This window comes from Zerene cesonia, chromosome Z, assembly GCF_012273895.1.
Source record: "Zerene cesonia ecotype Mississippi chromosome Z, Zerene_cesonia_1.1, whole genome shotgun sequence".
Lineage (NCBI taxonomy): Eukaryota > Metazoa > Arthropoda > Insecta > Lepidoptera > Pieridae > Zerene > Zerene cesonia.
The window spans coordinates 10,553,216-10,578,088 of record NC_052122.1 but is presented as its reverse complement, the minus strand read 5'-3'; the positions used below and the strand labels follow the sequence as shown (position 1 = coordinate 10,578,088).

At 33.0% G+C, this 24,873-nt stretch overlaps 1 protein-coding gene across 1 annotated transcript in view; it reads left to right on the top strand.

Annotated features, from left to right (window-relative positions):
* Positions 1–24,873, top strand: part of LOC119835823 — a 73,915-nt gene that overhangs the window by 16,536 nt on the left and 32,506 nt on the right. Inside the window, exon 3 of the mRNA XM_038360838.1 lies at positions 24,606–24,830. Coding sequence (XP_038216766.1) covers positions 24,606–24,830 — 225 coding nt within the window. The remainder of the gene's footprint in view (positions 1–24,605; positions 24,831–24,873) is intronic.

Here is a 24,873-nt window from a genome sequence, read left to right as displayed (position 1 = left end):
TTTAATAGTGATTTATATTGTTAGTACAATGACTAGATTCTTAGTTAATCGCGCATTCTGATAGCTGTGCATATTACATACGCGTGTGAGTGTGCGGCTTTGCCGTCACGTTGATTGTATCAATGTGTGCGTGCGTCATTCTAGCAGCTCTCGAAGCCCCTTTCATTTGTAAACGTATAACACTCGTATGGAATTTTCGATTAAGAACAGAACTAGATGCACAATTGGCATCAAAAAACGTTCTAGCTTTGATTTTTTTCTACTTGTACTTTGTTATTCCGACTTTGATCTATCCGAATAAGGTTGGATTTATTAAACAATGCATTGGTTTTGATTCACAGTTTCATGAACTACCTTTGAGCATTAATAATATGGTTGATTTTGTGTTTGTTCTTTTAGCTAGAATTTTGGAAAGTTTTAAGTGAATTTGTGTATAGGATTATGTGTATGTATAGTTATTTATGCTGAAAGTGTGAGACCAACAAGATAACACCAATATATGATATATATGTCGATGAGACGTACAATCAAATATTTTCTTAATTCATATATTTTCATATAACTCTACGATCATGTATCAATAAATTTAAATTCTAAACGCACGCAAGCCCACCGCAAAATAAACAGCCTATTTCATACTTTTAATTATATTTTGATAGATTATTCGTAATCTTACCTAACGGATAAGCCAAACAGAACATCCAGAAGTTGTGAAGCCGGCCATTACAATTTAAGATGGATGGAAGAGATACAAACAATATCTCCATTTGTAGAGGTTTCCATACTTGATATTGACACAGTGAGATGGTTCCCTCAGCCAGGTGATTATAAATTAAATTACCTCCCTGACCCAATTTCCTAGGCCAATTATAATCCTGGTGACACATTGATTTACATTCGCTTTGTTAGTTGTTAGCTTGTTCTGTGCCAGCTCCCGGGATAGTGACTGTTCTAGAAATTGCTACGTTAGGTCTTGTATTACTTGGAAAAATTCATGACATAAAACTTCTTCACCTACAGAATCTTATTCATAAGTTCTTCACATTGTACCTCTAATAATAAAGTGTGGTTTTGGTGCACATTATATTCTAATTATAATTTTTATGAAGAGTTTTGTTGTTATCGATATACAAATATTTTCTAATTACGTTAGAACAAAGGATCTTTCTCTTTGTGGAAATTACAGCCATGTTAAACAGCCTCATTGTTATTTGCCGATTTTGCGCGATTGAAATTCAGACAGGAAAGAAAACTATTTAAATTGAGTACTTGACTGAATCGAAATAAATAATGAACCAATTACGAATTAAAAACGTCGAAACGTCAATTTGAGTATCGAATACGCGTGGTGAGCGCTGAATAACCTTATAAATTGATATGTTATACGCCATATACAAAAGATTGTTGAAATAAGTACCTAGGCATCCATACGTCGTACATTCAGTTCACTAATAATACACCAACACGTTTATACAGAGAGGCTCTTAGAATAAATTGAAGCTGTAAAGGTTAATTTACATCTGAATTTCTTGCTTTCATTTCACAAATTGTGCTTTTATGTTATGAAAAATGTAGGCCTAGACATAGATTACATTCATAACTGATAAAATGATTATTAATCACATAATTTATGTAATTCTTAAATGAAGGTTTATTGGAAATTCAGGTCGGATATTTATTGTCACATACATGAAAGAAAGAAAGAAAGGAATACTATATATATTAATGTGAGAGTCGAGCAAACTCCGGCCGCACCCCACAGATGATTGGTGTCAAGTAGCATGCAGATGCCACAGATAAAATAGTCACTAATCAAACCGTACTTCGTGCGATGAGTGAGAGTCGGAGATCCTTTTCCTTCACTTCCTAGTCCGTTCCTTTTTCCATCGTCACTCCTCTTCTTATCATTCACTCATTTAAACTTTCTACAAATGTTTATGGGCCGCATGGTAAGCGATTACACCGCCACCGTTGCCGCCATATTATGTTTCTCGCTATGATATAAAAAATATAACGTTTAGGTGCGGAGCGATAAGCGATTGAGGAAAAGATTTCACTTTCAATAAAGGCGCTTTCGCATTTTTAATATGGAGGATTAGCTCTGCATTGCGCATTTTCTTTTAATTTAAAAATATTTTTTCTTTCCGTTACGGAAGTGAAGGCAGTTTATTTATTTATATTACACAGAAAATATTTCGTATACATGTTGTATTTAAAATACTATGAATGTCATTAAAGATATATTATATGTCAATATTAACACACGTAGTTAATGTGTTCGATTGTGGAGTTAGAAAAAAGTCTAAATAATTATTTTTACCAAAAAATTTACTGCATTCAAAGCGTCAAAACTAGACTAAAAGGGATTACATGATTACGAGCATCTTATAAATAAAAAATACACAAACGTCGGTTCACCCCGTAAAAAGTTATGAGTTAATTAATGAACGTATAAAAATAGTGTCGAATCAATAACCTCTTCCTTTTTTGGAGTCGGTTGTAAAAAAAACCTTGTGTTGTTTTGTTTAGTTGTTGTCAAAAATTTGTTGACAATTTCTCAAAACTTGTATATGTCATTGCTTCAGTATTTTATACAACAAATAGGAGCAGACTGTTTGGTTTTAATTCCCATAAATTAAAAAAAAATCAGTTAAAATTAAATATCATACATCGCCCCCCTAATCCACTTGAACGACCCTCCAGGCCCCCAGCGACAATGTCAACAATTCCCTATCAAACATAAAAATAATCACATCAATCGATTAAAAACCCACGGAGGCAACAAGTTAGTACACCCGAGAAAAATACACCCGAGAGCCTCCTACGTTATTGTGAATTTCGGTTAAAAACTTGATAATCTACCGAAATATGACTTCCTAGGCAAAGCCGGGTCGAGCAGTTAGTATTGTAAAGTATTCAAGTAAAAATAGTAGTGATTTGTCATATACTAACTAACAAATAAATAGCCGTAAATCCATAAACTATTGTTTAATTTTCATCTGAAACCATCTCAAATTATAAAATACAAATTCTAGTATCATGGACATTCATAGCAATATATAAAGCCAATATAAAAGAAAAACAAACAGAACTAGCACAAAGAAGTGAATAGATAGAAAGTTCATAATTACCAGCAACTTTCAAAGGTTACACTAGCGCACTGGGCCAATGCAAAAGTGCATGAGACAGGTCAGTACGGCATTGAACGCCGTGGTGTAAGCAACTACCCCTTACTCCGTACCAGCGAAACTATTACGACGCGCGAATAAAAACATGTATAAAGCTGTATTTTTGGAAAAATTGCGGGAATTTAATTGGGTTATGACAATACCTCATTCTTAAATTTAATAATGTATTTTTTAGCAACACACAATAAATCATTGAAGACAATTATTTTAGATGAGCAATTGAAAAAGGGTTGTTGTGAGCTGTATAAGAAAACATACTGATATACCGTATGACAAAACGGATAAAACTCCATTATCAAATTAGATAAAAGAAGTACAACCCAAACCAATCGACATCAAAACCTCGTAGCGAATTTCAATAATGTTAATAACAGAACGGATCTGTCGCACAATCATTAAAACGTAGCCGCTGGCGTCTTCATAATAATACAAGTGAAACAAAGGTCCGCTATTCACTGGTATTGATAATTTAATAGCCCCCACGTTTGCGAGCGCGCTTTGGACCTCTAAGCGATACTAATTGTACGAAGATTATAACTCAAGAACGGCTGACGGGATTTCAATAGTGGTTTCTTCTTTAATTTTGTTGTTTAGCATAATAACTATAGTAAATTTGTAAATCTTACAAAAATAGTCTAGATGTAAAAAAGAGAAACTATGCAAAAACTTGAGTAACCTATAACCCCATGCATATAATGTCATAACAGAATTCCTCTATCTTTCAGTCAGTATGCACAATACACCAACCCAAATATATACCAGCTGCTATTTATGACATAATTGAAATGTTAAATCACCTTCACTTCCCGCTTTGTTAAACTTTGTTATTTTCCTTCTGATTGGATGTATAAACAAGTTTATAAGGTGCAGCTGATGGTGGACCTTATTATTTCTTCGAGGAAACTTTTATTAAATTTCTTATATCATACTAACGCTGATGTGCCCCATCAGTACTGCGTTATCTCGATTGTTCCATTTTTTCATTGTTTTAAGGCCTTCTTACTGTATCTTTAAATGTATAGCATCGATTGAATAGCGTAGACAAAATTAATGTTTACAATTTACTCGCATCAATTCTATCCGGTGTTTCCATCGTCTACTGCGTATTTTAGAGTATTCAATGTGGTTGTCGAGCATTCCGTGGTATGAACTGGGCCAGCTCGCACCGGGGAAGATTCCACACCGACAGAGATGAAGCGTTTCGTACGGAGTGTGGGGGAGCCGGGGGAACATTTCCTTTACCTCGCCTCTACAGTCCGTATCTTCTCACCTGGCATCAATCCTTTCCTTATCCTTTAAAATAACCTATTTTCAGAGGTAGTTTGATAAAAAAAAAATGGAAATTAAGGCTCATGCGAAAAATGCTTTTTATTTAGAATGCAATAGTCATCTTTAAAATTAATGATTCTTACGTCTATTCATTAACATTTAAGATTGGAACGAATAAATAAATCAATTTTGTTTCGAACAAGAAATTGTTATATTTCTACAATACAAAGTTACAGATTAAATTGCCTTCCTCCCCGGGGAGGGAGCAAATTCCAATCTTAATGCGAGGCAGTCGAAGATATGTGTGTTCTATAATTCCGTGTCGTAACTACAAAGTGCAATTCTAAACGTTTTTAGATCAAAATTAACTAAAGGCATTGCGGTGGTCAGACAGGGGAGAGATTCACAGGTCGCCCGGGCATAAGTGGGTCAAGGGTACGCCCCATGTCGATTATCAATACAACTTTCTCTTTTAAATAGTTTTTATAATAATACGGAAAACCTGCTGCTTGCGAACGTTTCGCGTTGTCTATTCTTATAAGTTCAATATAAGAGTATTAATATTGGTTATTTTATTGCTTTATTTATAAATAGCTGACCCGGCGGATTCCGTATTTGCTGGTTTTTTTGGAGATTGTTTTGAATAATTTTCGATGTTCACTATTGATTCTGGTTTTAATACTTTTGTATTGTGTGTATGTACTAAGATTTTATGTCTTTTATTCTTATTGTGTACACTATTTTCCCGAATTTATAATTTTATCACATGCTGCTTGACCGGGTTGCTCGAAAGGACTTTTGGACAATAAAGCCGTCCTTTGTATCTTATGTCTTGTTTTTGCTAAAATTTACATGAGTGCAATAAAGAATATTTAAATAAATGTTTCGTCGATGAATGAAATTGTTGTCAATTGGCCCCATTATAGAATTTAAAGGACTTCCTTTCAGGGACATGGGCGAAATCTTTGTACAGAAAAATGATACTAATTTAGAGTTATTTGCACATATTTTATTTATATAGTAAATTTCAAAAGATCTCCACAGAATATATTTTTCAATATTATGCGACCCTTTAGATCTCAATATTTATCGTTACTCGTAAAAATTTTACCTGAATTGAATGAAAAATAATTTAAAAAGTTCCACGATGTTGAAAAATTTTACAGAGGAAATCTCATACTTTGCGTAAGAAATACTATTGACTGTCTTTATCCCCTGCCGGAACGAAATTGCGGAAGTTTGCTAATCCATAATAAATCCATTCAAGTTTGTAATTCGATCCCATCTTAGGGCAAATAATTTTCGGTGTTCTAATAGTTAAAAAATATAAATGAAAAAAAATAGAACTTATTTATTATATATACTAGAAAAGATTATTCCTTAAATTGAATAGCGTGGCACTAAGATAAAATCAAGATCGTTGGACGAAGTTGTATGCAATGGCATACTTATTGTTCATATTTTGTATTTATCTTTAAAAGTCCACATTCTAATGCATAAGAAGACTAGTTTTGACATGAATTGGGCAAGCTTGTACGAGCCAATTAGTATGTTGATTTAACTATGTTTAGGGCTATGAGCGAAAGTTGGATTCCCGTATCCTTTTCAACACAATTCCCTTCTCCTTTATTCTAGTGGTCAATCCTTTCCTTATTCCTTTCAAGTGGTTAACGCATTTACAAGGGTCTTACTTCTGCAAGTTTTCAAGGAGGAAGATACTTACTATAAGGCTCCCACCAACTCGGTTGCTCACTCTAAAATAAAAACTTACCTATTCTTGATATATTTAAAATAAATATAATCCAATAAAAACCGATCACAATTCAATTAAAAGTTTCGAAATCAAAATTACGTTATTTCTTTATCAGTCATCTTTTACTTCACTTCTAATAATACAACATACCATTTTTCTCTAATTGATAACTCTTTTATCTTTACTATCTACCTATATTTATGTTACTATATAGCTATTACTCCCGGCTTCGTGCGACTGGTAATAGGAAATTTTTATGGGAATTAGATGTTTCGTACTCTAGCATCCTAACTCCTCAGACCCGAAACCACATGCCTACACTTTTTCATTTATTAGTAAAACCTACGTAGCTTAAATTACTCATGTAGAGATTATCAATGACATAATGCTCTTCATTTTCAATATAATGGGCTTTCTATTATTAGCTTCATCCATGGAATTATGACCAGATTATAGCAAATAAGCTCGCCTCTATATAAAGGATATTTATATTTATAGGATTGAATGGTTACTGACAAAATTAGATTTATAGGACTGTTTACGGTTCCGCACATTATGGGATCGGTAGTTTTTGCAAATAGTAAAACTATTTTAAAACTTTTTAACATTTTAAACGGACTCTTAAGGTGTCGTATTCATTTGCATATACGTTCATTTCATAATTTCATCCAAACATATCTGTCCTGCTGCGAAAATTTAAATAATACACTCTAAATTAGATGCACAATCCAAATTCTGTTTATGTGTACGTTAACCGCATATCACTTCCGTAAGACTGAATGGATTCATATAAAATGAGTATATTTTAAGTGAGGTACTGTCCTCTGGAGTTACAAATGGGATACTTTTATCTCAGTCACAGTTCCTTCGGTTTCTTAGGGGACGGGGTAAAACTGAATATGTCTACGTCATAATTCAGTAACGTAACGCTCTGTACGTAACGTTCGTAACGTTCTGTTGAAAATCCTTAAATGTTTTTTGCTTGCAAAGACTCTAAAAGTTGCACTATAGAATTTCAACGTCATCCGGTTTATAATTCAGACACTATAAACATAGAAACTGAATAATATTACAATTTTTGCAAATATTTTTGTAAAAAAATATTAGGATGAGAGTCGGACTCGCAACGCAACTGTAAAATAAATTGGTCACTCGTCTAATTTATGACTTTGCCATCCGTCGCTTAACTACAATTTTTTAAATTTTTATCTAACAGCAACCGAAACACATCATCTCTGACTACTTAATTGTCTATTAAGGCTTATGAGAAAAAACCTAGTGATAGACGGACGGACAGAAAGACAGACGGACAGCGAAGTCTTTATAATAGGGTCCCATAAACAAAAATCGAAAAAGTGAAATCGAGCATTTCATTAAACAAAGTAAACAAAATCAGCTGTTAAATGGTTACCGATTAATAGAAAGGCTTGCGAGATAAATCTATAGTTCCCTTGAATCGCGGCCACCGTCAAATCTCCATTGATACGAACTGCGTGCAAGATAATTTTCCAATTAAATTCTCGAGCACAAGCATCATACCGAAAATACTCCATACAAGCCCTAAAATCCTTAACTTACTAGCTCATTTATCCTATTCCGGAAAGCGGAGATATTAAACACCAACAGCATTATCAGGAAATCCTTGTTAATAGAATAATGATCAGGTAATCCCCACAGTTGTTTCACCAAAAGCCCCTAACTTTGGCGTTTTTCTTAGCAACGAGCGTAGTTTTAACCTACAAATATGGTTATAATGATAAAGTATATATTTTCAGATATGGAATTTGTGTGGTTTATAATAAATATTAGGTCATACATGTATGCGATGCTATGGGACGGTGAACCACACGTCACGTCACGTCACGCGCACCGCCACCTCTCTGACTTGTTTTTGATAATAATAACTTTTACTAACCCATGTCTCACGATCCGCAGCCGAACGCGAGAAAAACCTTTGCTCATATTATGAAGAATGCTAAATTTCCGTGATGGTATCTCAATGGTCACTGAAACAATTTTAAGGACACTTTCACCAATTGAAAACTGTATTACGATACTCTGTAAGGTCATTATTGTATTTGTTTCCAAGTGAATCGTTTGTCACCTATAATAACTAAATATAGATAGCGATCTGAAACGTGTCAAAAATGAATCAGTAAAATACGTGCGGCGTGAAGTCAAACATACTATGTGTTAAAAGCCCACACGTTTTTATTTCTAGCTAACGTGATTTTCGTATCAAAAATACATTCAAAGGTTTGAGAGTTTTTGGAATCAATGGATTTTCTCGGCATACAGTGTTTATTTTATGGATAAAGGTCATCACTAGTGGCGAAATCGTGTCTGTACCTACATTGTAACTCCGCAATGCATAATATTAGTCTGTTAAGGCGATTACGGCAAAGCCCTCTTAGTTATAGGCTAAAATAACATTTGCCGATTATATTAATATTGTGGTTCTAGTAATAATTACGTCATATATATTCCGTTCAATTAATTCATACGCCACATGGAAGTGCGTTACACCTACCGTGACACTTGATATAAGGCTCGTTATACACAGATTTCAGAGATTCATCATTTTGTTCTGGGTTCTATACAGGTGTCATATATTTTTTTAAGTAGGATTACTGGAGATGTTCTCAGTCTGTGTTTTGCTATGTTTCATATATATAAAGTTTTTCCTGTACAGTTAATTTTCCAGATCCTATGACGACAAGGGATCTAAATCTCTTTTTAACTTAAGCCTATAACGGAACTCTATTACTAGGACTCCGCTGTCCATCTGCCTGTTTGTCTGTCTATCTGTCACTAGGCTGTGTGTGATGAACTATCATACTCAAAAAAATTTTGATTTTTAATTTTTATTGCCTCTGTAACTACTACATAATAAAATAATTATTTTCTGCAAAAAAGGAAACCGCCTTAAATCTGCCAGAACTAAAACAAATTTATAGGAGACCACATGGGAGGCTTTCAAATAAAAAATAATCATAAAAATCGATCCAGTAAAAAGTTAAGAAGTAACAGTCACAAAAAATAAAAAATATAGTCCAATGAATAAGCTATGCTTCTTTTGAAGTCGGTTGAAAATGAAAGAAATTAATATTTAGGGGGCTCCCACACAACATACGTAATTTTTTCCTCGTATCGCTCGATGCCGATATCGGCAACACGTGGACGCTTAAAATATTCTCGGATTAAAATGTTCATTCACGTTATAAATTTAATTAATATAAAACCAATATTTAAGAGCGGCTTCCATAATGAAATGATATAGTATGGAACCCTTCGTGCCCGAGTCCGACTTGCACTTCGCTGGTATTTTTATAGGACTATTAGTTGCATGTATAACTCATAGCACTCAAGGATACAAATCCAACGATGAAAGAATTGTAGAAATCGGTTCAGAAGATCAAGAGGTTAGCCCTTACAACGTCACAACCTCCACCTATTTAATAATTCTAATCTTATATAAAGTCAAACGTCATGCATTTCACTTCATGTATGAAGACTCACTTCATTATTTGGATACGTAATTACCTCGAGTTTAGGTTGTCATTCACATATAGTCTTAGAAGACTTTCTTATACAATGTCTTCTCGAAGCTTCTATAGCAATAGTGTGTTTTATGCGCATGTTAAGATGATTCGAGATCGATTATTTTATTATATAAATCCATGTTCTACATTTAAATTACTAACCGTCGGAATTAAAACGAAATTGGTACGATACAGAAAAGATAGCAGTAAGAAATAGTAAAAATGAAAATACAAGAAAAATACATATCCTTCCAAACAATCTTATTAGATTATAATTACGTATAATAAGTGCGAACAAATATTGTAAATAAGATATCAACTGTGTGATAAAGAGACACAATTTGTATGTAAATCATTAAACGTAAGTGTACCGTTCATTCATAGTAAAACTGATTGGACTTAAAAAAATATATGACTAAACACATCCTCGATTTACTACTATAAACCTATGAAAGCCTAGATACAGATATATTAAAGCTGTTCATAGATTAGCAGTACATTAAAAGCCTTTTCGCAAACATTTCATGGTATTTGTAGATAATTTTCAATGTTTGGTGCACAATAAATAGCTACTAGGTAACCTTAGGTAATATTATATATTAGAAGAATATGAACAATGATTGAATAAAACATTACTAATCAATTATTCTGTCTATTCCGCTGGTTGGCGGTACTCAAAACTCGTAAAATGTCGTTAAAATTGCAAACGTCAGTGAAACGTCTTCAGAACTTGCACATAAGTCGCCTAGAAATTACATACTGTACAATCGGCTTAGACTCCCCTTTACAGGGCTGTCACAACGTCGTATTCATATTGTCAGCATTCATGTATTGAGTTAATATTCGAGATGCTTTAATTAATAGAATCCCGTTACAGTCTTACTTGAGACTGACATATTAACAGGTAACCATAAAAGCATAATGCTATGTGCCTTTTGTTAAAACATTGTGTTCCCTGATTTGCAATATCGTTTTCAGTTTTGCTTTGTTCGCTGAATTCCTTTTAAATTTGTTATTCCTTATAAATTAACTAATTAATTGTTCGACATTTGACATATACCCATCCGCACTTGTCCTATGTTGTGGATTTATAGTCTGTCCCCTCATATGAGGCTAATAATAATGATGACCTAAAATGAAAAAAAAAAAGTCTAAATCAATAATCGATTTTGATGTAACTTGAATATGCGGGAATGCCAAGTATGTATTAACACAGCCTAAAAATCTATTAATCCGTATTCATAATATGATCATTACTTTGTGATTGAGAAATATCCAGAGTCCATATTGTTAGAGCAAACTTTTGCAATTATTATTGGAACAGAATTCTTGTAAAAATACCTCGAGCCGATAAATAAAGTACGACATTCTATTAGGTTTACGCCGATGAAAAATGGATGACAAAATTGATACATTTAATATTGTAATTGGGTTATAATATCCCCGAACCTCAATCTTACATGTACCCTCGAAACATGTAAATTAACTGAGAGCTTTGTGTGCTCACAGTAATCAATTTACCATACAAATTATTTGACGTAGAAAGTTTTTAAAGTACTTTGATTTATCAAGTTGACCTCTTTGGCGCCTCCCTGGTTCAGTGGTTAACGCGTGAGCGTAGAACCAAAAGGTCCTGGGTTCAGTTCCCGGGTTCACGCACAAAAAATATCGCGGTCTGGCAGGACATAAAAGGCGGATGACCTGCTTGTCCATAAAGAAAATCGATCAGTGAAACAGATGTATATCATCTGCCCCATACCCCACTAGGGGACACGGGACATCACTTTATTTATCAAGGTATTTAGTAAGAATATATAAGGGCTAAATATTTTACCTTCCAGTATGGAATAACGAATGTTTGCTTTATTAGTAATCGGTCATACAGTACAACGTACTAAGTTGTAGTATCTTGTACAATAGTTTAATCTTTTGTAATGATTTAAAGTCAAACCAATTAAAAATTCGCACAATTTAACTGCACCACAACTATACAACATTTTAAATACATACTGAATGAAAAAATTACCGAAAACCCTTTAATACTCACGTGGCTTGAGGTGTGACTACGCGCTACTGAAACCGCATTAAGGGATCTATAAATTTAAATAGATAACACGCGCATATATTATGTATATTAAACACACATCTTAACACATACACACGCACACTCACGTGATACATAATTGCGTTTGTGTAGTAATTAGCTTATATAATTATTGTTTGCACATAATGTAGGAAAAAGACAACGTTATGAATACAATGAGAAGACGCCAATGGCTCCTGGGCTTACATTTTATCCGTAATCTTTTTATTAGGTCAGAAAACACATTTTGTATAATTATTGTTAAATTCATTAGGTGTTCTTCATTCAGTCGCGCTAGGCACTAGTAATTGTCATTATAAACACATACATAAAATATCATGTACACTATGAGTATGTACACTATAAATATACATAATTCAATGAAATACATAATACGTAATATAATAATACATAATATATTCAAGCTATAAATATATATAATAATTTCAAAGACGAGTGGACATACATGCATAGGTTTTCCAAAATAGTCCTGCTGTATCAACGTCATCAGCCCATATATGTCCTATGAGAGTTAATTATTCACCAAGTGTAATTTATATCAAAAATCTAACCCTGTAAATTGTCGGAAATAGACAAGTTTAATAGAGACAACACAAAAGGCAAACAAAAGAAACATCAAAATCGGTTCACCCAGTCGAAAGTTCAGGTAAAGAGCAAACAAAAGGGTAATTTGAAAATTATTTTTTTATTTAATGATTTCATTGACATGTGCGAAATGGTGATGCATCTCTACTCATAATTCCTAAATTCTTTCCTTAAAAAGAAAAGAAAGCAAAATTACATTTTCTTCAAACTTGTATAAAATAAAAGCTAACAACTTTCCCTCACATATAACAAAGTTTCCTATCATAGAATATTTAATCGTTTAGAAATCTCACATCTCCGAAGAATCGATTAAATTGCCACTAATCAATCGTAATTAATATTGTTTCTACAACTCGGTTCCATATCCAGCTTATTATTACATGACATATAGCATATACATTAGCAGTTAGATATCTTTTTTTATCTACACTACTACGGTACTCTGGGACCAGAATTTTTTATCGATGGGACTGAGTAAAACAAAAAATATATAAATCGATAATTACATCATGATTGCATCGTTTTTGGATTCACGTGATTTGATTTTAACAATTCTGCTTTGAAACTTCTGTAATATCGGAATGGGTATCTATCCAGTATCTAGAATTATTATCTTTTATGATCGTGTAATCTTATAATCTTTTAATTAACCATACCATTGTGCTAAAAGACACCTTGTCGCAACTATAATAGACTATACATTAAATTCAACGACTGGGCTACTACTTCTTCGAATAATGCAAAATAGTACTATTCTATAATATTGCTTTGTCAATTTAATAAAAAGTACCTGAATATAAAATGTAGGTAGATTGATATAGCGCCCTTAACACCTTTATATTTTATTATAGTATACTAAATTCAAGAATATATTTGGCGAGAAAAATTTAATACGTTCGTTCGTATTATATTACAAGCAAGATGTAAGGTACGTACGTTTTAAATGGTTCTAAATTTTATATATCACAGGAGCTGTGAAATCGAATGCTATGTGTTCAAATAATATACGATCCAGTAAGAAGAAATTTCATAATGTCAAACGATTTTCGAAGATTTTATTCGTGGATTTAACTCATTTCCTGAATATATGACGACCCTACTCGAAAGTCATATCTAACGCACTCAAAGGCGTCGTTATTACATATAGTTTTTAAACAGAATGAAGGCAAAAATTTTATTAGAACTTTTGTGTATTTAATTCGTCTTTAGCATACATAAATGTTGACAGAGTAAGTGAAAGCAATCACAAACATTTACACCAACATTTTTCAGACCGAGTTCACTATGCGTTTTAATAATTAATTTGTAGCTAAAATAGCAGAAAAGTACCTTCTTTTACGAGCACGATATAGCTAGATATTTAAATGGAACTAAAATCTAGAATTTACATTTTACCTAACACGTGAACAATATACGCAACGTTAAGCTTTTTTAATTTTCATCCAATCTAGATGGAGAGTATCAAACAATGGATGCGATACGCTTTCAGACACAGAATCTGTCAGCCCGATGGATTGAAAACAGGATTATATAGTTTGACGAAATATGGTTTTTCAATGGATGTATGGTTATAAAGGCCGCGACTGTTGACTAATGAATTCGTTTTTTGTGCTATAAGCTGAGCTGTTTGGCCTGATGGTAAGCCGCCACCACAGCAATTACCAACGCCCATGAACTCTCAGAGGCAGTGCGAATCCGCTGCCCGTTTTAGTTGAAAGGGCGACGACTGGAAAGAAGGATTGGACTTGGAAGGGTGAGGGCAAAGAAACGGGCATCTTTCTGACAACGCATTTCGACTCTATTGTAGCGAATGTGGATCTTAAATGTTATAAATCATTATTGGCACCGTCGGTACATTTGATGAAAGAGAATTATATACTCCATACTTAAGTCGTCGTCAGGCAATAGTCAAATATGAAAGAACAGGAACGCAAACTATAAATAATATAAAAGATATGTAGAAATATATTTCATTAATTCATTTTCTCTGTAACAGTGTGCACGCATACTTTATTTTCCAATCCACAAACCAGGTAAAAATAGCTGTAGCTAATTTTGTTGGTACAGAGCCTTGATAAACTCAGATATGACATTCTGACATTATAAAAACAGATTCAGTAAAACAGTTGCGTCAAACATTTCGCAGATAACTTTTAACTCGGATATACAAACGCCGTTTGACGGAGTTAATAATGTAAACAGCGAATATCCTTGTGGAAGCCCAGTTGTGGTTTTGACTGTAAAGAAAATAAACGGAGCTGAAATAATGACAACATATTACTGTCATTTGTGGTCAAACAATGGAGATATATATTATTAAAAGGCATGTTATATGGAAATGATTTGTTGCAAGGATTCTATGTGGAGGTGCGATGATAAATCACTTCTGGTTGTATAGATATTATAGAATAATAAGAATGAATATTAGTATATCATATGATACTAACGGTCCATTCTGGTATACATAGCCTAACCATTTGAAAACTGTTATGTTCACTCAGCTTTCAAATGGTAGATGAATTTTTATTTACAAAAACACAATTCTTATCATTATCGCCATCCTCATATACTGTATTATACTGTATTTTTTATTTACTCATACTTGTATTCTTGCAATATGTTCTAGTTAAGCATTTAATCTTAGGAAAATAAACTTATAAACAGCATATGTAACTTACAAATGAGGAAAGGGGATCTCTCCTACTACAGGTTCTTTTATATTATCAGGGGAGTTACAAGTATATGTACACACACAGGCTGTATTGAAAGTAAATTGTTTAAATTATTCTGGTATATATACTATGTGTACCTAGTAAATATCATATTAGAGAGAACTGAGAACCAGCATGGCTTTAATCGACTACAAAGTTACTGCAACTTCGGGCGCGGCAGTGTTCATTTTAATTATGTTGAAATTTATGGTTCAAACACTCAAAACGTTCCGATGACGAGGAACAATTTATTATAAACTGCAATCGTATCAATATATACAGGCTTTCCCCATCATACTTTATAAGGGATTTATATTTCTGTCTGTCTATATGTCACTAGGCTGTCTAATGTCACTGAGAGATATATCTCTGCACCTACATTATTATTCATATACTTCTAGAGTTTAACTCGCATTTGACCGGCCTTTTACTTTTTGTATGTTTTAATAGGTTAATTATTAGTTTCATTGTATACGCAAAAATATGAATAGCACGGTGTCCTACTAAACGTTTAATATTGTGTCATAGGTTTAAATTAAATATTTATGCAGTTCTATACATTTTAAGTAAAATTTTCTCTACGAAAGCCAACTTATTAATCTACATCATCGTGTATATAAACTCAAACTCAAACATTTATCCTTTCAATAAGACTTCTTATAGAAGCACTTATGAATCGTCATAACATTTACCACCGGGCATCCCATTAACTGAGGCCTTACCTGTCTCAATATTTATGGACGATCGTAATCAGGCGAAACACCAGCTCGGGTTACCCACCTCAACAAAAAAATAGTTTTCCGAAGATTGAGATACCGTTATTAAGGTCGATGTTTTAATTAATTTTAATAGTGCGTGTTAAAACATTTTTAATGATAGTGAACACCGATGGCAATATCCATTTAGACGACACGGGTATTTATTAAAGCGGAGGGTAGGTGAGAGAATAGTTTTATTATATCGGTTAGTAATTTCCGATGGGTGCAGAACGTAAAATATTGAATTTTAATTTTATCGCGAACAACGCTCACTCTTATTTCAGCCATCATTTTAAACGTTAGGTTGAGAGAAGTATCTTTAAAATGGTAAAAAAATATGTTCACAAATAGTTTGTTATAATTACAGTGTCTCTTAAATAACTATAATATTTAAGTCAATAATTCGGCAAAATAGATACATTTCCTTTTAATTATGTTATGGTAGTTATTTCTGTATATATGTAAAACTTAACTCTCACTTAATCTTTTAATAAATTCTCAAAAAGGAACTTCACACATTAATGAAAAATTGAAAAGTAACTACATTTAGTCAGACAAACAAAGCTAATTAAGTAATTATTGTATGAATAAAGCCACACTAATGTAGGCATAAATAATTTCTTCGTATATACCATTTTGGCTTCACCTATCAAAATATCAGAGCTATCATTTACAGGGAGCAATCAAGAATTAATTAAATTTCACAGAAAAGACATGAATTGTCAAACACAAATTCATTCAGCTATATAATATCTTCTTTGTTCTTAATTAGAAATATAATTAATTACCAAAATTTTCGATTGAGGAAAAATACTAACAGATATTATTCCATTGTATATTTCCTATACAATGAATTCCCTCCTATCTGCTAGAAAAGGGGTTAATTATTTGACTATCTATAAATGTTTCCAGATGTTTTGCCTTGGATTTTTCTGGTTAATAAAACATAGGCAATGCTTATGCAATTAAATATGATCTATGTCGCTGAAGAAAAAAAAATAAAATATTTTTCAATTGTATCTTACTCAAACAAACCTTGAACAGAACCTTCATCATAATATCATCGCCATAATCAGATTCTGGGCTGAACAGAAGAACAAAATAACAACGATACAGCACTGGTAGAATAAAAGATTAAAAATGTATTCATTACAGCAAATATTAGTGCGTATTATATTCAACGGAAACATTCTGTTTTATTATCACTAGTTACAAATTCCTTGGAAATTTATGGTATGAAACTCTGATCAAAGAGCAGTTCTAAAGCTACAAATTAAGGGGGGAAATATAAATAATATAATAATATTCCATAAATTCACATATAGCATTAACAAGAACAAACTTTTTATCCAATGCGAAATAGCTAATCATGAAATTCTATCCAAATAGTTGCAATTTTACCGACATCAAATTTACAAATAATTGCTGGAAATATTTCACCGAAATATTATACGTCGAACTAGATGGGAGGTGACCATTCGGTCAGAAATTGTTGCAGAATTATTTCGCCGAAACATTGACCTTCGTATACGTATAGTAATATATTGAATTTCCAGAAATGTACAGGCGATTCGGTGAAATTTTAAGGGGATTAATTTAGAGTACGTCGGTAGCGGTCGGGATATGTAATAACCTAAAAGCTTATGCCAACTATTGGTACGTTCAGGTTAATACTATTAGCAAATCTTGGTTCAATAGTTCGTTTGGCTTATGAATAGACTTCTATGTCTCTTCGAATGTCTCTACAGGTTGTCGCCTCACAATAAGGATTATTGCATAAGATACGGAAGAAAACATTGTGTAGAAATAGGCACAGACTAAAAGCAATAATATAATATATAATAATAATATATCCCTATTGTGGGAACAAATATGTGCTCCTACGGGCGACTGATAATAATATTGTAATGAGAAAAGGAATTCTGCTAAATCTTTATGACCCCGGACTCAATAATTATACAAAACGTAACAGAAGGAAATGCATGCTGCGAATAAACACCCAACCTCGAAAGCATAAGCTCTCCAGAATAGGTGTGACCTAATTCATATCACAGCATGGTCGACTCCCACGATATCTCTCTATTAAGCTATTTTATGAAGTATAAAATGTTTTGCCAACTTTAGTACATTGTTAAATATGCATATAAGAAACAGCAGTAGGAGGATGGCATATTTGCGTCTGTACTTTGAAAATGTGTGTTTCAAACTAATTGGATACCACGTAAACTCTTCATCATAAGTCCATTTTATTTTTTGTGTGAGAAATATCAAGATCTCTTCAGAACGTACGAAATAAATATTATGAATTTTTCTTTTAACACCTCACAAAGAATACTTATTAATTTCAAATAACCGATTTCCGATAAGAGAAGATTTCGAATTCATCGTCATCTTTTTAATTTTTACTCAAAAAATGGAAAATAAGCCATTTTTAAGTTCAAATTGAAATTAAACCCTTAAACATGCAATAAATTTATTTTTACTTTAAAAAATAAATAGAAGGAAATCTTACAAAACTACCTAAAACCTGCATACCTGTTGATTGAATTGAAATACCCCTAGATACGATGAAACAAAACAAAGTTAAGAATCTTTCGATTTATTCTTAATATAAGTCCTTATAGTCCGGTCATGTGAATTAAAAATGAAATTACCTGGAAACTTTTAAGGGAGTTCTGAAAATGGGTGATTGAGGTTTATAGAAATAAAGAAATAAAAGACCTTTTAAAAGCGCAACAAGCATTAATTCCCAGATGAAAATGCATAAGAATACAGAAGTTAGGATAATAGAATACATATTATCTATTATATAGCTTTTATCACTACAAAAAAGTATGAACTAAATAGAAATAATAAGCGAGAATAACTTTCCTTATTTATTAACGTATTTCGGGCATGTATATTTCAAAATGTTGTTCCTTTTGATTACACTCAATTTTATTGTGTTTGTTGTCCGAACCTCAACCACCCTTTTTTCCATCTCGCAATAACATATTTAACTATCTTTCCACCCACGGCTTCACCCGTAGGAAAACTAGACATACCCGGTATGTTACTGATTCCCGGAACCGTAAGTTCCTGTCCCCCTTCGATTTCCGTGATAAAGCTTCTTTTGTCCTTTCTCGGGTCTCAAACATCAACCAAATATCAAATTTTAACAAAATCGCTTCAGTTGTTTTTATATTTCTTGGCATTTTTCGCTTAGGGATCACAATTATTGCCCAGATATTTGCTTCTATTACTTTTTGCCTGGTTCATGACATTCGTATATGATGACGGTAATAGTTGCCCTAGATACAAGCAACACATATTCTATTCCGACGATATCAATACTTGAGTTGTAATAGCTTTAGCACTTACTCAATTGCCATAACATTTGGTGTTACTGGGTACTTGGAGAACAAGATTAAATCATGTGGAAAACGAAAGTAACAACAGTGAGCACCAACGAAAATTTCGATTTATTTATTAATTGTTAATACAGTCCTAGATAAGATACAAATAAACACGTCCATCGCGTAATCAATAATTCTAGGTTAATATCTGAATCATTAAAATGTCATTTACAATTTCATGACCAATAAGCTTTAGTATCTAACAATTACCGCCGTTATCTGATTGGTCGGTAGACCGCAGAGGACTGCTAGAGGACAAAATCAATATCGTAGGATAAATTTACATTCTCCTTGAAATTTACTAAATTTAAAAGCATGATCGTACTGTTAGATTTATTACCAATATCTCTTGTTCATTCTTGCCAGTTACCAGCAAATTTTGTCCTTTTTTAGGTTCGAGAATAATCTTAAAAATAACCACCTAAACTATTCTACATAACACGCCTAAAACTCTCTAATCTCTCGTAATATGCAAAAATATCTGGTATCACTATAATTCTAACTAAGTTATATATACATGTTCTACAAAAGTTACATATTATTTATTCGATACATTCGTCGCAAAAAAGGGGTAAAATGAAGTTGTATTTTTCTATAACATTCTTTCATCCACGTGTATTTTATTAATACCTTGAGTATGCAGATGTTAGTGTTTTATAGAAACGTGATATAATCCATATCTCGAGTTGCGTACGATTGGAGTTGTTTCTACGAATGTATGATAAGCTACCAAGACGCAAGGCGATAATATATAGACTGTAGGATGTTCATCTATTTTAAGTGGCTACTTCAAGAAATGAACTGAACACGTGTATGATTCAGTGACGTCGGAATTTTATACTAATATATGACCGTCAGGGGAGCCTTTAGGACATGGATATGAGATGGTTATTTAGAGATTAGATATAAAAAGTAAATTTTCTTAATGTAAAAATCAATCAAGCAAACAACAAATAGTGAAATTGTAATAATTAATTGTAGGTTTGAATTTTGACAGTCACGCGCGGATTCAAAGAGAGTACCTATTTAAACAGAATGAGATTATCTTCATTGCTCTGTACCAAATTATGTTCTGCGATGTAATTGGAGTCTGATGTTAAAGGATCTTGTGCAGCGTGTTTGTATGTATTCGATAGAATGTGAATTATATTTGAACAAAATATTGTTATATGGTTTCTCTTCGTAGATAGATATTACAAATCATATTTAAACTTAAGCATTTGGCTGTGGGTTCAATAATTAAGGTGTCTAAATTCATCCAAAACTTCGTGAGGCTGAAGACAATAGTACAATAAATAATGAGATTATTCTCATATTATTTTTATTATTTTCACAATTTCTCTCCTCGTCAAGTGTAGAACCAAAAAGTTCGAAAATATGACACATCTACCAAACGGCATATAACCTTATCTTCCAGTAAAATATTGGGGATGCATTAGTAAACTCATTTGATGAATTCCAAGAATACTGTTTATACAACTTTCCGCTTACTTATTAAAGACATGTGTCAACATTTGCTTAGGACTATTTTGACTTGATCATTTACATTCTAATACACCTGACGTACTTAAAAGCTAACTTATTTTAGGAATTAAATGTCATCCGGAATTCTACGAGTAGACGTGAATGTTTTCAATGAGATGAGCAAAATGTATTCTCAGATCTTTATGAAATAGTGCCCCAATTAAATGCAATTAAGTCTTCATAACTGTTCCATTCTTACAGTGTTTGACGCCATTGCTACAACTAGAGCGTCTCTATTCAATTGATTGTGAAAATATTTAGAAAATGTCTCACTCTGGTTAGGTATTAAGCACTTACTTGCAGTTCAATAGTGTAACTGGAATTTTTCTATTGTTTATTGTTTGTTGATTTTTCTATTCTATTGTGTTGATATAAATGATTTATTCGGTATATAACAACAATCTTAACAGTTTTAGTGGTATTTATTTGTCTTTTTGTGATACATTGATTGTTCGCTAGTTTCATAATGTTTCACAATAGGATTTCAAACCGTACGGTTATATAAAAGCGTCAATGGTTATTGCTTACATTTGGTAAAGCAAATATCGTAATACGAACACAAATGATATTTGAAATTTAAAGCAAATGAGATGCGAGAGTACCATACACGTGGACAATATCATATATTTGCAGCTTTACAAAATTACAATATGATATAATGGAACATTTTAATGATATGTCATTCAGATGACCGGATTGATACACGTGGCAATGGGATTTAATCGTTTGTTATTGAAATATAAATTAGTAGTTTGCGGTATGCCATGAACGTTTCGCGTGGAAACTACGTTGCGTACGGATGGCAAAAAACAAATTGATTTGTTTGTCGCCAGTATTATGACAGAGACAGCGAAGAATATTTAGGTAGTTTGAATTGTTTAGGAATTTGCGGGATTTACTTTGGGTGTAAACGAATTAACACAAACACAGCTATAAACAAGGAATCATTTAAATCCGAACATATGTCGACTAAGATATATGTTCCTAAGCATTTCGCCCCCAGCTCCACCGATTAGTCAAGAATATAGCGTGAGATTTTGCAAAGTGTTCCATTCCCGTGACATTTCCAGGATAGTAACTATCGCATGTACGTTCGCGTATCTCAAACTCTCTATGTGCGAAATTTAATCCATAGTTCGTAGGTTTATACTCGAAGAAGAAACACACAGGCAGAGTTACTTTCGCATTTAAAATACTAAGTAAGAAAATAGATAAGATAAAAAGGTTCTATTCAATAAAATAGGAATATCATATCCAAAAAATGGTTCGTATAACTAACCTTTCGATAAAACGGCCTTTTCTCAACATGTATTTATATTATTAAGGATCAATTACCGCTGGTTTTGTTTCAGGGTTACACTAATATCACAAGACTTTCTCCGTTTTCTTTATCATCAAATTGTATATGAAATCCACACAATAATATTAAGAATATGATAATGTGTCTGTCTCTCACATTCACGGCTACCACAGTAAACCACAGTACCGATTTGGTTTAAACAGGTATGCAAAATATTGGATAAATTAATAAGAATATAAATAAACGTTTAAATTGTAAAGTTTTAAAATAGTATTTACTGTTTACTGATTAGAACAAATTATTACCGTTATTTATCCGTGCCTGAAACAATGGGACTCAGCTTTATCAGCTTACATTATCGTTAAATTGGTTTTAAAATAACCCAATGAAATACAAGAAAGGGATAGATATAAAAGATTTTTAAGTAATGGACGTATGGTGTATAAATCATTGAGTTGGAAAACCGCACTCAAGCACTTAATGTCTATTTAATTGACAGCATGATATCCTAGGAACCGATTGACACATTTTATTTGTACTTTCTTCTTTATTTTCACACCATCACCAGGGCTTGTATAATTTATATCAAGCATCGTATATAGCTGCTCACCCTGACCTTGTCCGTAGACTATTCATCATATTATAGCAGAGATTTCGAGAGCAAAATATTGTAATAGCATAAACATTATACTACTTATAGTACAACACTTTATAGTAACAAAATTTAAATAATAATTAAACTAACATATTGTATGACCTTTAAAATCACTGCGCTTTCACTAATGCCTTTTTAAAAGATAAAAAACATCAACAGCTAAACGATTTTGTTCCTGTCATAAAAAGCTGACAAATAAATACCTCCGACTTAACATAACCATTAAATCTATTAAATTAAAGGCCGAGAATGGACTTTAAGATGGGCGTTATAAAGCAACCACTTAATAAAATTTAAGAGGACATTTATCGTACCGTTTCGAATTTTAGGGCGAATGAAGTTTTATGTTTACCGCGAACATAAAAGGAAATCTTTTAGGGGTGCAAACGTTCTTTTATATGGTAACATAAGGGACTTTTTACAAATGCTCCGGCGACATGTTACGATCAACCCTTTTTAAATTTCAGCCAGTATGGAGTGTTCTTGAAAAAGCGACTCCTTCGCACTTCTTTTACCGTTTCAATATTTCTTTTCAGTGGAATTTAGAATGACTTAAATGTGTTCTCAGTATATGTAGATTGTTGCTAGTAAAGATTCAGAACAAATTCATTAAGTGTCTGTCATCAGAGACCCATGACACATATCCCAAACTTGTATTTTTGCGTTGTATATATATTTATTCGCCCTAAAATTGACAAATTAATTTGTTTCTTCGTTTGAACGTTTCGTTTTCAATTTCCATCGGACTTATCTCAAGAAATACTAACTGGTTTCAAAAACTCTTTCACCTTTGGTAATGCCCTGAGTGCTATAGGCACCGTATTATGTACCACGAGCGAAGACGGGGCGGACCGGTAGTCAAAAATTGTAGTTTAGTAGATACGCATGCAACGCGACACACAACTACATTATATTATGTATATTATATAAAATAATTGCGTGTTAGTAACAACTTGTAACTCTAAAGCGGTTGAACGGATTCGAAAGATTTTTGGTTTGTTTGATATATCCGAGCTTGCGGGATATTTATTATTTGAAATTAGGAAACTAACGGGAAAAATTAACTCTAGCGATGTCGATATAAGCAGCCAGTTCTATATATTACTTATAGTAAACATCATGTTCATAACAAACAAATCTCGCCTCTCCACAGGGGGTCAGGGCACGCCACGTTTATGCTTCCTCAACACTTCATGAATACATTGAATACATTTTGTACGTAACATACAATATTTCATGTAAGTTTGATTATTCAAAGCAGCGTTAGCAAGTCAAAAGCTGCGAATTGGCACACGAAGAAAATTACAATGTTATACGTAAAACCGTCAATGTCAGGGTTGTTGAAACTTGGACGCATACCGTATACACTTCGGGAGCGGTTTTTGCGACGTGCGCTCCATTGAGTTTGAATGAAAGGCTGAATCTCAACTCCATTGGTAGCATATATTACTTTCATGTTCGAGCAAGAAAAGGTAAAAGCGACCTTTCTTAGTTAGAAATAAAAGAGCAGGAATCACTTACTAAGTGGTGCAACATGACAAAATTCAATATTACATCATTAGAACTATTCGCGTCACAGTTTTTATTACTATATTCTTTGTACTGTTTTATTTTGGAGCAAAAGTACAAAAAAAATCGAGCAAATACTTTCAACTTTATCTATAACACGCTGAATTATATCGACATAACTGCTTTTGTAAGCTCGACGCAACGTCGTACATACATTGTACCTTGCGTTGTTTTTATGATATGAAACTAAACCTCTGACAATGACACACCTCTGGTCCACTACAGATTCCTTAACATATAATATTGTTCCAGGAATGTTCCGTCTTCATGTTTGACAAGCGCGTAGTCGACAAGCTGTACAGACCCAAGCGCAAAGAGTTGATGCTGGACCGACTCAAGGCCTGCGTCATGGAACTGGACAAGATGCGCCACCCGCGAATGCTGCAGATCCTGCACCCATTAGAGGAAAGCCCCAACACGATCGCGTTCGCTTGCGAGAGGATCTACGCCAGCCTTCACAACATCCTGGCTTGGCATGTAAGTGATTTTGATACTTATTGTGTACGTTTAATGCTCATTC